General features: G+C 44.3%; 1 protein-coding gene across 3 annotated transcripts in view; it reads right to left on the minus strand.

Moving 5' to 3' along the window:
• Positions 1-1,090: 1,090 nt before the first annotated feature.
• The window catches only part of SPATS2 (spermatogenesis associated serine rich 2), a 74,670-nt gene continuing 58,847 nt past the window's right edge, over positions 1,091-16,913 (minus strand). For all 3 annotated transcript variants that reach the window (XM_066585571.1, XM_066585580.1, XM_066585561.1), the window contains 5 exons: positions 15,288-15,346; positions 14,490-14,599; positions 12,321-12,423; positions 6,403-6,596; positions 1,091-3,186 (listed from right to left, as the gene is read on the minus strand). In XM_066585571.1, the coding sequence (XP_066441668.1) occupies positions 2,875-3,186; positions 6,403-6,596; positions 12,321-12,423; positions 14,490-14,599; positions 15,288-15,346 (778 nt within the window). In that variant the 3' untranslated portion in view covers positions 1,091-2,874. The remainder of the gene's footprint in view (positions 3,187-6,402; positions 6,597-12,320; positions 12,424-14,489; positions 14,600-15,287; positions 15,347-16,913) is intronic.

Genomic DNA, 16,913 nt, shown 5'->3' on the forward strand with positions numbered 1-16,913 from the left:
AGACTTTGAAGAGAGTCCAATTTTCAACAGCAGTGCGAACTTCAGCAGCGGGCACTGCGAGAACCAGGAAGCGGGCGAGTATAGAGAAGAAAAGTACAACCCACGGCTCCCTGTCCCCTCGCCCAAGTTAATTTATAGTGCTTCAGGCAGGTGACAGGGTCCCTTTTACAATGGTTTACAGGCACAGTGCAGGAGCTTCAGCTCAGACCTATTTAACTGAATGGGACCGAGTTGTACCAGGCACCGCAAGCAACGTAATCCCCTTGTTCAACCGATCAGCCAGATCAGATATGGATAGTGTGTCCTAAGCATATAAGAGTCCTAGAAAATCACTTTCTAAGTAAAGGCACCTTTACACAGAGCACCTCTTGCTCAGATAGTCCCTGCAGTGTATGAATGCCAGTGTTGGGTTGCCTTTACACATAATGAGGATTGATCATTAATAGTTCCTCGAGATATCGGTCGTAGAGGGGATCTCCTTGAAACTTCATTTGCAAGTTGTTGAAACTACAAAACAGCAACTTTATACTACATGATTTGATCAACCAGCGACTACTTCTTGGGAAGCCGATAGGACTAGCGAGTGATCACCCCATCGGTGCCTCTGGTAACGCTGTACAAATAGTGATTTGAGTTTGCTCCTTTGAAGTTATTCAGCCAATAGTAGTCTTGTGTAAAGCCACCTTAATGCACCCATACAGTTATATTGTCCAATCTCAACGCACTTTGCCCAACTTTCAGGTATTGGCACTCTAGAATCTAACCTGTATAAAAATATATATTGCAAGTTCTGTATTTGCCGTAACTACAAGCAGTTGTCATGCCGTGTATTAAGAGGTCATGCAGTGTATTAAGAGGTTTTAGAAGCCATTGGGGTGCTGGATACAATGACCCCATGGGCAATGTCAAATAACGTGTCACATTTTCATACATTTCCGATATAAGGACACGACTTGTAAAATTGAAGCGTTACCCCTGACATCTCATGCCGGGCTGATGATCCCAAGGAGGTCACTGCATGCAAACAGAATAGAGCTCATCCTCCGCTGACCACCCTATACTGTGACCAGCTCTAGAATCAATAGGCAGGTTTAAAACCATCCCTTTTATTGACCTCCAGGTTTCAAAGAAAGGATTTTTTATTCCAAAAGTGATCGTCCCATGCATATCTTTACATTTTTTTTTTTTTGTGTGCAACAGCCTACTCACTCCAATATTCCTTCTATATTTAAGTACTATTCCAATATAATTGAATTGTGAGATTAAGTTCTGCATAGCATTTTATGTAACTAGCAAGATATGATTCACGGTACAGGAGTACATTAAAACTAGCGCTGCGGGATTGTCATCATTAAAAGAGACTTCGAGGCTCGTCCATGGGATGTCCTTAGCGACTGTACTAAAAAAAAAAAACCTCAAAAACAGCCACATAGACGAAAGCCGATAAAAGATTCCAAGGCAGGCGGATCAATAGCTTCTGATCAATAGCTGCTACATTATACACTTTAATCAATGTCAGATACTGATTTCAATGTTGATGGTCAATACACCTGCACTAGCTCCTCATAATGAACTGTATTTAACATTTAAATATCCTTTTAAGTGTTGCTCTAGGAAATGTGACAACACCAAAAGCCCTTGAACTAAAGTCTATTATAAAATGGAAACCTATATCTATTAACATTATTCCTCCCCCATCTGTTTCCCCATGACCAAAAGAAGAACAAAAACAAAAAAAACGAGACACGTGAATATTGGTGAGAAGGTGCATCTTTGGACAAGAGGAAAAATAAGGAAAAGGGGCACTGCCCTAATTCACAGGAACTTGGAAAAACTTGCAAACTGTGGCCCATGACGGGGCCACAGCAGTAGGACAGTGCAATTTCACTCTTTGGTCCACGAAAGAAAAGAAAAAAGTTGGATGAAAGGACCAAGGAAGGAAGGAAGGAAGTAAGACGACTGTACTCGAAGCCTCTCTGTGCAGAACCTCGAAGCACTCTAAAAGACTTCCAGTTTGGGCGGGTAATCAAAGTTTTGATTAGAACCTAAAGAACCAAAAAGAATAAAGTTGTGGTAAGTTCGAACATGGCGTGAAGTAGTGCTGAATGTGTGCCATTAACGGAACAAGGTTCAGTGAGAAAGCCCCACAAATGACTGACCAAAAGTTATAAGGAAGTCAACATTTGGGGGAAGGGGAAGGGCGGGATTGTAAGAAATGGAAGGAATGTGTAAAAGTCGCTGACACCAGTACAAAAAACAAGGCACTTTGAAGACAGACGTAGGAAATGGTATCTAGGAAGTAAATAAAGTACTGGTAGAGTAGAAGGTCAAAACGGTTTGAACCGAAAGATCTATTAATGCAGAAACCTAGCAATGCCAATTCACTCCGAGAAGGAGCATAATACAGAACTGCAGGTCTTATGTGACATTGCATAGATTTCCATTCTATAAAATAGAGCAGATTAAAATTTCAAGAAGCTGCAGATTGCTGGGAGCCCATGAGTTTGAAGTTTGCGAAGCTGGCACCATGGCAGTGGCAAGAGCTGGCACCAATAGGACATATGTTCTAGCCAGTACCTGTCTGTGCTCTTAAAGGAGGTCTAAGAAAGGGAGTAAAGCTAGGGGGGGATGCAGATACAATGTAGCAACTCATGGGAAAGCCTATTGGTTACTTTAGAAGCAATGACCGAAAGTGAAGGAGCAAAAAAAGTGTCCATTAAGACGAAGAAAAAAAACAAAAAAACAAGAAAAGTGGCACGAAACAGCTGGCTGTAAACGTTTCTTTTTTGTTAATAAATCTAACAGTTTTCTAAAAGTCAAGTTACAGAGTTGAATGTTGAAAGTGCGGACTAAAGGCGTAGGTTATCTCCGGTCTCAGGAAGCTGATGCAGGGTTCGCTCGCGGTTTACGCTGCGGTAGAGCTTTGTTTTCAGGATCCAAGACCCCTATTTGGACGGACTCGGGAGTGGCAGCAGGTCCATTGGTTCCAGAGGGATGGGTAGTAGATATCCGGTCACTGGGTGGACGTTGCGTCTGTGGATAGCCTTGGTTTCGAGGGTTAGAATGGTACCAGGAGCTGTTCCGGTTGCGATTAGCATTATCATATCTTGCATTGTTAGTGTTGTAGTTTTGCCGTGGGCCCTGAGGTCGGTAGCCCTGCCCTTGCCTTTTATTCATTTGATACCCCTAGTAAAGTAAAAAATAGCGAATATTAGCTCATTAGTAAAGCTTCAAGTGCTACAACAGTAAAACATTTAGGCCTCATGTCCACGGGGAAAATCAGGCCCGCTACGGATTCTCCATGGAGAATCCGTACCGGGTCCCTCCTGCCCCGCGGACATAAGCGCTGAAAATAAGAATTAACTCACCTCTCGCACGCTCCAGATCTTCCCTTCGTCGCAGCTTCATCTTCTCTCCGTCGCGGCCGGATCCTCTTTCTTCGGCCCGGAGGATGTGCACGGCACGTCGGTTGCGTGCCATGCGCATGCGCTGGCCCGAAGAAAAAAAAGATCCGGCCGCGACGGAGAGAAGATGAAGTCGCGAAGAAGGGAAGATCTGGAGCAGGTGAGTATATTCTGATTTTGGTCTCCCGTGGATCCGGACAGCTTCCATAGGCTTCAATAGAAGCCTGCGGGAGCCGTCCCCGCGGGAGACCCACACGAAAATGGAGCGTGTCCGGATTTCTTCATGCTCCATTTTTTTTAAATTCCCTTTTATTGACCATCCGCGGGTATTTATCTACCCGCGGGTGGTCAATGCATCCCTATGGGATGCGGATCCGCATGCGGGTGATCTGCTGCGGATTTTAATTCTTATTTTGCCTCTCGACATGAGGCCTTAAGCTTCTAGAACTAGAAGGCCTGTGAAGTCTTAATACTTGTCAGCCCTTTCTGCATGATCTTCTACGCTGGCTTCCACTAAATGGTAATTCCGTTTCCAAAATCCATAACAAGACCTAAAGACCTGGATATCCACCTTTCCAAACATTCCTAGTAACAAGTCTCTAACAACTTAGTAACTAACAACTTAGTAGAATACGGATAGGTGGGAGAAAACTTTTTGGCACCATCGTAGTGTCATCAGACTTCTTGGTGGTGGCCATCTTGGATTCAGCTCAAGAAACTTAAATGGATAGGTGGTCATGGGATAAATGAAGTAAAGGTAGAATTTCGTCAGATATTCTAGTATCTGCAACAGTTTGAGTTATAGATGATGTCATGTTCAGCATTATTATTAAAGGGGTTCTGACATGAATAATGTTTTTATGCTTTAGCAGCCATTGTTCCCTGGTCTGCCTAATGGACCCAGGGAACCCATGGGTTAATGGCTGCTAAAGCATAAAAATCTTATGCTTACCTGTTCTCCTGTTGTTGTTGACATCGGGGGGGTCATCTCCCGGCAGCATATTAGCACTTTCTGCTTAGGTTAAGCAGCCTGACTAGAGCCACCTGATTGGTGCACGCTGTGCAGTCACGTGGTGCCGAAGAGCCAATCAGGTGGCTCTAATCAGCAGCGCTGCTTAACCTAAGCAGAAAGTGCTAGTATGCCTCCCGGCAGGCAGTCTTCTTCCTCCAGCAGCCGCCCCGCTCCGGGATCGCGCGCATGCGCAGTGGAGAGGTGCCCTCTGACAGGAGTCAGGACGGGCCGCGTCTCCACTGCGCATGCTCAGCACTCCGGATTTCAGCCAGGACGGACGGGCCGCCCACAGCAAGCACTGCTTGTGACGTGCTTGCTGTGGCGGTCCGTCCGTTGACCTCGGAAGTGCCTGACGGACGGACCAGAGCAGGAAGCGGTCTTTTTGACCGCTCCTGCTCTGCTTTAAAGGCACAGAAGAAGATGCCGGCTGGAGGGGACATGCCTGGCGATCGGGCCAGGCCAGGCAAGGTGAGTACAATTATTTTTTTTTTCATGTCAGAACCCCTTTAAAGATATATTCAATTATGTGGTATGGAAGATTCTAATCACATGTGTCTTCAGGTACCAGAAGATGCAGTTAACAATCCAGATCATTCTGATGGCCAGTAAGAGAAGTTCACGTGAAGTAGTCAAGGCTTTCAAATCAACACCACCCAGGAAGACTGCCAAGAAACCGATTCAGATTGGAGAACTGGTCAAGAAAACTGAAAATTGGTGTGGGCCGAATCAATTGTCAGAAGAATCTTTCATCCAGTCATCTCCATGCAACTTCTGTTACAGCTGCATTTTGTATGGGTGCCACTTCTGTGTCTTAAGGATCCTTATGACAGTTGGTTGACTCACACCATGCTCCAATGTCTCCTGGTGCTTTTCTGTGGACTCTTCTTGAAAAACAGCTAGTAGAGCAGTCAATGCTTCGGGATCGTAAACCAGTTCTTGTTTTGGACATCACCAGTTCCCCAAAACTTTTGAATCAGTTTGACAGTTTGCGCACTCAATAGTTGTTTTTGACTGAAGCCTTGCCCAGCTCACGTGAATTTCTGTTACCAATCATCAGGATGATCTCAGTTCTGTCCTGGATTGTTAACTGCATTTTCTGGTACCTGAAGATATACGATTAGGGTTTTTCCATACCACATAATTCAACATAACTTCAGTAATACTCAACATGAGATCTATAACTCCTAAATGTTTGCAGGTATTGAAGAATCACTGCACCTATCAATTTTGTGATGAAATTCTACCTTTAACCCTTTGCAATCCAATTTTGGATTCAGGGTTTCCTAGGGGGCTTCCTCTTTCTGCCATTATACAATGGCACCATCTGCTGGCTAGAGCGAGTACTGCGGTATGAGACATGCTGGAGAGGTCCCCGACAACAAAGTGGGCAGTAATACACAGTAAGAATACCCTGCCGGCCATCTGCCGACATCGGAGCTGTACAGGCTTCAATCAGAAGGTCCTCAGACGTCAGACAGTGGATTGGAAATGGTCAACTCATGTTCCCGATGACCCCCCTTCAAAAAATGAAGTTTTTTTTTAGGTTGAATCCAAGATGGCAGACACCAGGATGACCGATAGGCACAACGATAGTGCCAAAAATCAAGTTCAGCCCGTTTCCACCCCACCTTTTGATCCAGTGGAAGGCCAAGAAACGAAAAAAAACCCAAAAAACACAAAACCCCAATGAGGTAATCAAGGTTGGTAGAAAATTGGGTGACCAGTGAACAGCATAACAGCTATTAATATTGTATGAGAACAGTATAAATCTGGCAATTGATTGCTAAGCATCCCCCCCACTGCTGGGTCCCCGTACCAGTCCTCAGAACAGGGGTCCTAAAGCTCATCATACCTCCTCAGTGCACAACCGCATGGAGGAGTCGTCAGATGTGTGCTGCTGCTTCTTCATTCACATTACGCAGTGAAATAATTGGTTATCGTGCAAAAGAAAGTGGACACAAAAATCTAAAACAAAAAACCCCATACCTGTCTGGGTGGTTGGTTCTGCCTTGTAACATTATGACTGGGAGCAGAGTCTCCTGTGGCTGTAGGCTTTCGATTGGTAGATGTAAGGCTGGGAGCAGAAGACAAGACTGGGGTGGACGGAGCGGAGGCATCACTGGGACTAGTTAAGGAGCAACACCGAGAGCGGGCAGAATAATTGTTCTTTGGATGGGACACTGGAAGGTAAAACAGAAGTCACACTGAGATGAAAGCGGGCGAGGACATGTCATTACTAAACAGATTACAGCCAAAAGACGTCACACACGCTGTGCTAACTGTACTGCTAGCCCGCCAGCGAGAATATATAAACCCCATGCTGCTCGCTCCAAAGAGCCTGTGGCAGCAGAAGCTGTGGGGAGTGGAGACAAAGGCTGACATGCCTGCAGAAGAATAAAGAGTGTAGCTTACATCAGTCACACGGCAATGTATCTGATGACATCTGAAGAATCAGCTGCACAGACCTCACATCACACAGTCATAGGGAAATGAAGACAGCAACTGGATCAGTCATGGGGCAATTTTCTAACTTATATCAAGGTTAGCCTCTAGGACATACGGGCACCCTCCAGGCCAGCACGAGCCTACAGGACATACGGGCACCCTCCGGGCCAGCACGAGCCTACAGGACATACGGGCACCCTCCGGGCCAGCACGAGCCTACAGGACATACGGGCACCCTCCGGGCCAGCACGAGCCTACAGGACATACGGGCACCCTCCGGGCCAGCACGAGCCTACAGGACATACGGGCACCCTCCGGGCCAGCACGAGCCTACAGGACATACGGGCACCCTCCGGGCCAGCACTAGCCTACAGGACATACGGGCACCCGCAGGGCCAGCACTAGCCTACAGGACATACGGGCACCCGCAGGGCCAGCACTAGCCTATAGGACATACGGGCACCCGCAGGGCCAGCACTAGCCTATAGGACATACGGGCACCCGCAGGGCCAGCACTAGCCTATAGGACATACGGGCACCCGCAGGGCCAGCACTAGCCTATAGGACATACGGGCACCCGCAGGGCCAGCACTAGCCTATAGGACATACGGGCACCCGCAGGGCCAGCACTAGCCTATAGGACATACGGGCACCCGCAGGGCCAGCACTAGCCTATAGGACATACGGGCACCCGCAGGGCCAGCACTAGCCTATAGGACATACGGGCACCCGCAGGGCCAGCACTAGCCTATAGGACATACAGGCACCCGCAGGGCCAGCACTAGCCTATAGGACATACAGGCACCCGCAGGGCCAGCACTAGCCTATAGGACATACGGACACCCGCAGGGCCAGCACTAGCCTATAGGACATTCGGGCACCCGCAGGGCCAGGATTAGCCTATAGGACATACGGGCACCCGCAGGGCCAGGATTAGCCTATAGGACATACGGGCACCCTCAGGGCCAATGTAGAGCCACTCAGGCTTAGGACAATTTAATTTGATACCTTCTAATGAATGTAAAAGGTGGTTATGGAAGGCCAGACCCATAGGAATCAGTCAGTCACTGGGAATTTTTATATTCCCTTCTGCCACTAAAGTAATATGCCTTAACCCCTTCACGACCAAGGACGTACCGGTACGTCCTGTGGCCGCGGGGTATGTATGAAAAGAGGTTGCGGTGCAACCTCTCTTCATACAGTGCGGGCGTCAGCTGTTTATAAAAGCTGACACCCGTGGGCAGGCTATTAACCATTTAAATGCCGCTGTCAATTCTGACAGCGGCATTTAAATCCACCGAACGATGTTCAGGGGTCCCGCATGGCCCCCCTGCGGTGAGATCGGGGGAGCCATGCAGGTGTCATGGCAGCCGGGGGCCTAATGAAAGGCCCCTGGGCTGCCTTAACAGACTGCCTATCAAGCCATCCACACAGGGTGGCTTGATAGACTGCCTGTCAAAAAGCAGTATGACGTAATGCTATAGCATTACGTCATACTGCAGGAGCGATCATAGCATCGCATCTTAAAGTCCCCCAGGGGGACTTCAAAGTAATGTAAAAAAAAAAATAAAAATAAAAAAAATCAATAAAGTTTTTTTTAATTGAAAAAAAAAAAAAAAAGTTGTAAAAGTTTAAATAACCCCCTTTTGCCATATCTATTATTAAAAAAATCTAAATAATAAATTCAAAATATGTATTTGGTATCGCCGCGGCCGTAAAAGTCCAAACTATCAAAGTAGCGCATTATTTTTCCCGCACAGTGAACTTCGTCCGAAAAAAAAAAATAAAGAACGCCAGAAATGCACTTTTTTTAGTTACCCTGTCTCCCAGAAAAAACGTAATAAAAAGCGATCAAAAAGTCGTATGTATTCCAAAATGGTACTATCAGAAACTACAGGACATCCCGCAAAAAATGAGACCTTGCTCAACTACGTCGACGGAAAAATAAAAAAGTTAATCGCGCGCACAAAATGACTGCAGAAAATAATTGAAAAAAATTTAATGTCTTTGAAAAAAAAAAAAAAAAAGAGGAGTATAGTAAAAAAAATACTATACAAGTTTGGTATCGTAGTAATCGTACTGACGCATAGATTAAAGTTATCATGTCGTTTTTGTTGCCGTTTGTGCGCCGTAGAAGCAAGACACACTAAAGATGGTTGTTTTTTTTCCATTTTACTTCACTTAGAATTTTTTAAAAGTTTTTCAGTGCATTATATGGTACAGTAAATGGCACCATTGAAAAATACAACTCGGGCAGCAAAAAAACAAGCCCTCATACAGCGATGTCGATGAATAAATAAAAGGAGTTACGATTTTTTTAAAGGGGGGAGGAAAAAACGAAAAGGGAAAAAGAAAAATGGCCGCGTCATTAAGGGGTTAAGGATGTACACCCTCCTGCTCCTTTTCACTCCTTACCATTTTTGGTTTCACCCCCACTTTCAAAAAAAAAAAAACAACTTATTTTTCTGTCTGTAGCTGTCTAAGGCCTGTTTTTTGCAGGAAAAATCATATATTTTTTTAATGGTACCATTTAATGCACCATATAATGTGCATAAAAATGACATTTATTCTGTGGGTCAGAATGATCACGGCGATGCCAAAATCATTTGTAAGATTGTTGTACTAAATAAAAATTATAGACAATAGAAGGTATATTATAGATTTTATTATATTCTATATTTTATCATAAAATATAGAATGATTTTATATTTTAATTTACCATAATCTTTCCATGGATAGGGGTGTGTAAGGGCTTATTTTTTGTGGGACAACCTGGGGTTTCCATTTATGCCATTTTAAAGTATAAATGACTATTTGATCCCTTTTTATTAAAACGTTGTGTTCATGACTGCGCTGAGCTCAGAGTCACAGAGGCGGGCCACGCCAGCTTCTCCCTGCCTGCATCATGCAGACTGACAGCACTCTTCCTGTACAGAAAAGGGGAGAGAGCTGTCACTCTGCATGCTGTGGGCAGGAAGAGGCAGGCACTGCCCGCCTCCATGACTCCGCTCAGAGTTAAGCTTCATGAACCCAGTGACAGAATCCCTTTAAAGGATTTCTTCGTGACGGGGTGACCAAAAAAGTGCAACTCTAGCGGTGTGCCTTTTTTTTCCAATCTGACGAGGTTTACAATATGCGTCTGGTATATCATACAACTAGGAGCCATTTACTATTAGCAGGCTGATATACAGCAGCTTTTATTAGCCATTTGGAAAATGTGATGATTCTGGAGGGACTGTAACACCAATCCCATAAAGTAACTGGAGAATATTGTGGACATGTCTAACACTTTTACAATAGGAGGAGATCATAAATGAGACATATGTGAAATCAATGCGGCAAAAAAACCCTCAAATTTACAATATATAGAGATGTGATGCAGGACAGATTGCAGATGGAGACTACCATAGCATCGGCGGAGAGGAGCTAGAGCCGTATCGGAGATGTATTCTTGTAGTGGCAGTTAATGGGCAATGAGCGCTGTATATAAAACACAATCTCACTGCCTCGAGGCGTTCATCACGTTTATAGTAGCGGAATGCGAGATTTTTATCACTCCAATAATAGAGCAATTAAGAACCCATAAAGCTGTCAGTTTAACACAAACGGTAAAAACAAATACCCATATTATGTCTGCATGGCGGACGGGCGGGCATTACTGTAAGTTCAGCTGTATTTAACTTTTGTACTGCACCATCAATGGGCACACGCCTATCGGCCTTAAAGGGATCCAGTCACCCGCTAAATGTTTTTTAAGCTGCCTCCATAACGGTAACGAGTATGACCCAAGCAGGACACACATGCTTTTACCAAAAATAAAGGCCTAATGCGTTTTTACAAATCCTTATTTTTATCAGTAGGCGATTGATTTGCCTTGACTAAGAGGTCTTCGAGTCAGCGTGTCATCCTTCAAACCCAAGGCCTTCTACAGCTGGCTGTACATCAGCACTGAGATCCCGCACATGCGTGTTTCATCACTGCTGCCGTGAAGCAAGGTGCAGTCACACCGACTTCACTGGCGCATTATGCGTGGGTCGGAAGACACGGCAAGAGTGACGCACCATGCATGGGCGGGATCTCAGTGCGATCAGCACTGATGTACAGACCAGGGGGCGGCAGCTGGCTATAGAAGGGCTGGGTTGGAAGAATGATGCGCTGACTTAGAGACCTCTTGGCAATGCCTCTCTGACTTGAGGCAGATCATTAGCATATTGGGCGCACAATGATAAAAGAATTTCTTTAAAAAAAATAAATAAATAAATAAAATAAAAAAAGCATTGTCTTTTTTGTGTGCCCTTCTGGATTCACACTGGTTAACACTATGAAAGCGACTGAAAAGGATTTTGCTGGTGACAGGTTCTCTTTAACCCATCGACGTCGCTGTATGAGGGCTTGTTTTTTGCGTGAGGAGTTGTATTTTTAAATGGCGCCATTTACTATACCATATAATGTAGTGAAAAACCTTTTTAAAAAATTCTAATTGGAGTAAAATGAAAAAAAAACCAAACAAACAAAAAAAAAGACATTCCCCCATCTTTCGGTGCATCTTGTTTTTACGGCGCACAAACTGCAACAAAAACGACATGATATCTTTATTCTATGGGTCAGTACGATTGCTATGATACCAAACTTATATAGTTTTTTTTTTTTTTTTACTGTACTACTTTTTATTCAAAGACATTAAATTTTTTTCAATTATTTTCTGCCGTCATCTTCTGCACACGATAACTTATTTTTTGCAGGATGTCCTGTAGTTTCCGTACATACGACTTTTTGATCGCTTTTTATTGCATTTTTTTCTGGGAGACAGGGTGACTGAAAAAGTGCATTTCTGGCGTTCTCTACTTTTTTTTTTCTGGACGACGTTCACCGTGCGGGGAAAATAATGCGATACTTTGATAGATTGGACTTTTATGGACGCGGCGATATCAGATATGTATTTTTATTTTATGATTTTTAAATGAAAGATATGGCAAAAGGGGGGCGATTTAAACTTGCATTACTTTTTTTTTTTTTACAATTAATAAAACTTTATTGATCTTATTTTTACTTTTAAGCCCCCCTGGAGGACTACAACATGCGCTGCTTTGATCTCTCCTGCAGTATGACGTAATGCTATAGCATTATGTCATACTGCCATTTGACAGGCAGTCTATCAAGCCACCCCACTGGCTTCCCCCGTTCGGGGGATTTAAATACCAGAATTGACAGCGGCATTTAAAGGGTTAATAGCCACGATCAGCCGAAAGGCCGTTTGCAGGTATTGCCCGCGGGTGTCAGCTGTAACAAACAGCTGACGCCCGTGCTGTATGAAGAGAGATCAACCCTCTCTTCATACATACCCCGACGCTCCAAGACGTTCTCTTATGTCCTTGTTCATGAAGGGGTTAAACTACTGTGCAAAAATGTCTAAAAAATATTACACAAATTCATGTTAATATCAGGCAGTAGTGGCGAACCTTGTCCAAAGGACTCCACGCTTTTCTTCAGAGTCTCAAGATCAGCTGTGAACCTTGCAGCACGGCCCATTTCCTCATCATACTTCCTCTCGCTGACGAAATGCTGCAAGACAAACGTAGCTTCTAGTTTGACGTGCTTGAACACATCATCTACTGAATAACTAAAGTCGTCAAGAGAAAGTCATTCCCAATAGTTATTTTCTACAGTAGAAATGCTTAAAAGGACACACTAAAGACACTCGTCATCGCCATCATCCATTCTCGACTCGACTACTGCAACTTGTTGCTTATTGGCCTTCCCCGCACCAGACTCTCCCCTCTCCAATCCATACTAAACGCAGTAACTAGACTCGTCCTCCTATCCAGCTGCTTCTCAGATACCCATCCACTGCAGAACTCAATTGAAACTCATCACGCTCACCCTCAAAGCCCTCCATGGAGCCGCGCAACCGTACATCGCTACCCTGCTGTCCGTACATCACCCATCCTGCACACTCCACTCTGCTACCACACTCAGACTAAACACCCCTTTAATATGTACATCTCAGGCCTGCCTCTAGGACTTCACCAGAGCAGCACCGATCCCCTGGAACGCACTACCCCAAGACATCTGGACAATCCCCGACGCATAGAACTTCAGGCGCGCATTAAAAACACACCTCTTCAAAGAGGCATACCAAATCTCCCGAACAAATTCCCCCTCTGCGCCTCCCACTACACGCCTGGACTATTGTCTATCTGGGGCAACTTGTATTCTCCACTTTGCCTACTGTGTACATCTCCTGCCCCTGTACCTCCTGCATCACCTCCTCCTTGTTGTGTGTAAGCTTGTTAATGCAGTCCTCCACCACTATTGTTTCCAACTAATTTAATACTACATGTAACGGTTGTATCCTCTGTGTTTTGAAAGTGCTGCAAATAAGTTGGCCTTATACAAATAAAGATTATTATCTGCATTGTACAATATGTGATGTGGCACATGGGACTGAGGAGGCGTATGGCTGTAGCTACAAAAAAATAAATACATTTTAAAAATGTACTAATAAGGAATTGTACGAATTCTGTTCCAGACCGCCGCAAATAAAAATGTATGGTTATAACCAAGTAATACCGCTGCTACAACAAGTTGTTCAATGTCATGTGACTAACGGCTCTCACATAATACAGCTATGGCTTTTCACTACTGTGTCCCTGAAAAGTTTTTTTTTATCCCCAAAACAGTCCTATTGATGAATTTACAGTATTTTTTTCCCCCTTTAAAATCTTTTGTGTACGAAAAATTAATACACACATAACTTACAAAGTCACGGCAGAAAAAAATGATACGGTTATCTGCTTTTATTTTTTTGCATGGAGTTTTCCCTTCTCATGGATTTAGTAAGCGTCATACTTTGTTTGCAGGCTTTTCTACATTCAATTTAAGGTTCAAGCGCATTCCCAGCACTGATTAGCTGGTCTCTTTCATCAGCATGCACAAACTCAGCTCTTCCTACCCTCATTTAGAGGCTGTGTAGCATAACCACACCCACTCAGTACTACACAGCTATCTCATCCTCTGATCTGGTTTACCCCCACTGCTGATAAGAGCAGTGAATTACAGCCTTCTGTAATAGTAGCTTTATCTGCTCTGTCCTGCTGATTTCTTCCACCACCCCCAGCACTGTCATACAACCCTCTATAATAGCTCAGTGGAAAGGCAGCGAATGCACATTCACAACAGGTGAGCAGGCTGGGGGAGGAGCTGTCCGTTTTGATAGAAATCAAAGAATCAAAAATTTCAATGAAAACCAAAAATTACAAAAAGCCTTATTTTCCAAAACACACGGATTAAAAATAAATAAAATCATAAAAAGGTGTACCTAGCCATCAAAACACATTCCAGAATCTTCAATCTCAATGGGGAAAAAAAAAGGTACACTTCTCCTATATTTTAATATCATAGGAGATCTCATTTACTACAAGGTAAGAAGCAGAGCAAATGGCTCTTGGAAGTTTTTCAGGCCATGCACTTAATTGTGTGCCTGAGAATATTAACACCTAAATCTCAAGCATTAAGAGCAAACGTCTTCAGTAAAGGTCCTAAACCTTGTAACGTTCCACATTTCTGCTGGGATTTACTGTTATTTGCATACACATTACAAGCTAATTTTCAGAATGAGAGTGCCCAACCTTGATGTCTGCACGAAGCTCTGCCAACTGCTCTTCAGACATCCGCACAGCAACATCGGTCAGCTTCTTCAGCTCTTCTGCCTTCTTCTGACGGCTGGCCAAGATCGCCACTAAGGAAAGATGGAGAAAGAGCACTAATGAAACCATTACCTAAAAAGGGGTTATCCAGTGATGGGCCACCCACAGGATTGGCCATCAATAGTAAAATCGGATGGGTCTGCCATCCAGGACCCCTACTGATCAGCTGTCCGCTGCTCCAGCATTCTTGTACACTGAGCGGATTTCTACAGGAAGCAGACAGCTGCAATGGCCAGGTTTGGTATTGCAGACCATTCAGTCCAATGGAAACTTTGCCTCTAATACCAAACCTGGCCACTGCACTGGGAACGGAGCTGTCTGTTTCCTGCAGAAACAAGCTAAGTGCACCTCCACAGGAATAGTTGAATTTTCAGGTTCACAAAAGGACAGAACCCCCACATAACTACTACTTATGGCGTATCCTACAGATAGGCAATCAATTTACAGCCAGATAACACTAATTGGGAGGATCATCAATGAATTTCAAATATGCTTTTCTATGCTGCAAGATTTTTGTCTTGTCAACTTTCAATAATTAAAAATGAATCAATAAAACTGATTTTGGGAAAAAAAACAAAAAAAAACCAAAAACACAAATCAAGGTATTATATGACTGAACGCAAGCAGATGCAGTTCAGGTCTGCGAGAATGCTACAGAACTCCATAAACTAGTATGGCTATATATAATTTCATACTCCTGATGTGTGACCCAGTACTTACTTGCTTCCGCTTTCACCTTATCCATTTCAGCTAGTAATGCCACTTCTCTATCCATGAGGCTGAGAAATAAGCAAAAAGTTGTCATTATTAGAAAAGGCAATTCAGGCTTGAAGTCTACCATACCATATAAAAAGCTAGGTGGAGATGAGCAATAGGGTATTAATACTTAAAGGGGGTTTCCAGGGGAATACTTCTGATGACCCATCTTCAGGATAGGACATCAGTAGCTGATTGGCTGGGGTCCACCACTCCAGGCCCTTGCTGATGACACCTGCAGTCAGCGTTGCAACACACAGGAGGTACGAAGCAGAGGCCGCTGCTCCTCCGACCCATGTAGTGGCCGATGCTTGTAACTGCGGGCACAGCTCCCACTGATTTTGAATGAGAGTTGGGCCTGCAATTACAAGAACCGGCCACTAAACAAGGTCAGAGCGGCAACTTCCACTTTGTACCCCAGTATGTTTCAGCGCTGACAGTACGTACCCAATCATTGATCGACCAGGGTCACGAGCAGCGGAACTCAGCCGATCAACTATTGATGAGTTACCCTGCGCGGATGGGTCATCAATAGTATGTCCCTGGAAAACCCATTTAAACCAAACCTGCTTTCCGCTGGCTGTGGACAGCTGTTCTTGGGCTCAGTTTACACTCTGCAATTTACCTAATCCAAAACGTTACAAGCACCTAAAAAGTGCTAATGTCTCAAATTCCATCCAACAGAAGGGACAGAAAAGCCTTGTTGTATCTAGAAATTGACCTGCATATACATTTGAATGGTCTTTAGCCAGCCAGTAGGTGGCGTCAGAGCTGCGCCATAGCTGCTTGCAATCCGTTCCCAACCGGCAGGAATATTTTCAGTAGTCTGGATTCATAGATGAAGATAGCAGTATATAGCAATATCTACAGGGATTATATAGGTATTGATACCCTGCGAGATTTGCTTTAAGAACTGCACATTAATTACAATATTGTATATAGTGTGAGCCAAAAATACAAGACCCCATTGTCGTTCCTTTAGCGTTCCTGATTACACCCTCTAAAACCTACCTATTAATGTAGCAATAAAGCTGAGCAAAAGTTACGTGCTGGCAACAAAGTTTACTGGGGGGGGGGGGGGGGGGGGGAGACAGGGCTGAATCATAAAGGTAAGCATTTCATTGTTGCATATTAGGTTCCCTCCTCAACTGTGCCTGGAAAACCCCTTTGTGTAGATTACAAAATGTTTTTATTTTTTAAAATGCAGTTTTCTTTTAAACACACACACACACACAAAAAAACAAAATAAAAACACATGATGGGTCATTCATATCAAATCGGTGAGGGACCAAGTCCTGGCAATCAGCTATTTCAAGGGGCTGCTGCTCCTGGTATGGTGAACCGCCCCCCCCCCCCCCCCCCCCGGCTTCTTCTCTGGCCTCTGATATCATATCCACTGTAGGGTCGCTTCTTCCCCCGACAGGGACGTCATAATGAATGAAGCGCACATGTGGTAGGTGCTCCATTCATTTCAATGGGGATGATAGAAATACCCGAGTGCTTGACACTATTCCTGCAGCCCCATTGAAAGTCAATGGATCATCCGCGCGCCTGCGTGACTAGCACTCCATACAGACTCCACTCTAGATT

The sequence above is a fragment of the Eleutherodactylus coqui genome, chromosome 1, assembly GCF_035609145.1.
Source record: "Eleutherodactylus coqui strain aEleCoq1 chromosome 1, aEleCoq1.hap1, whole genome shotgun sequence".
NCBI lineage: Eukaryota > Metazoa > Chordata > Amphibia > Anura > Eleutherodactylidae > Eleutherodactylus > Eleutherodactylus coqui.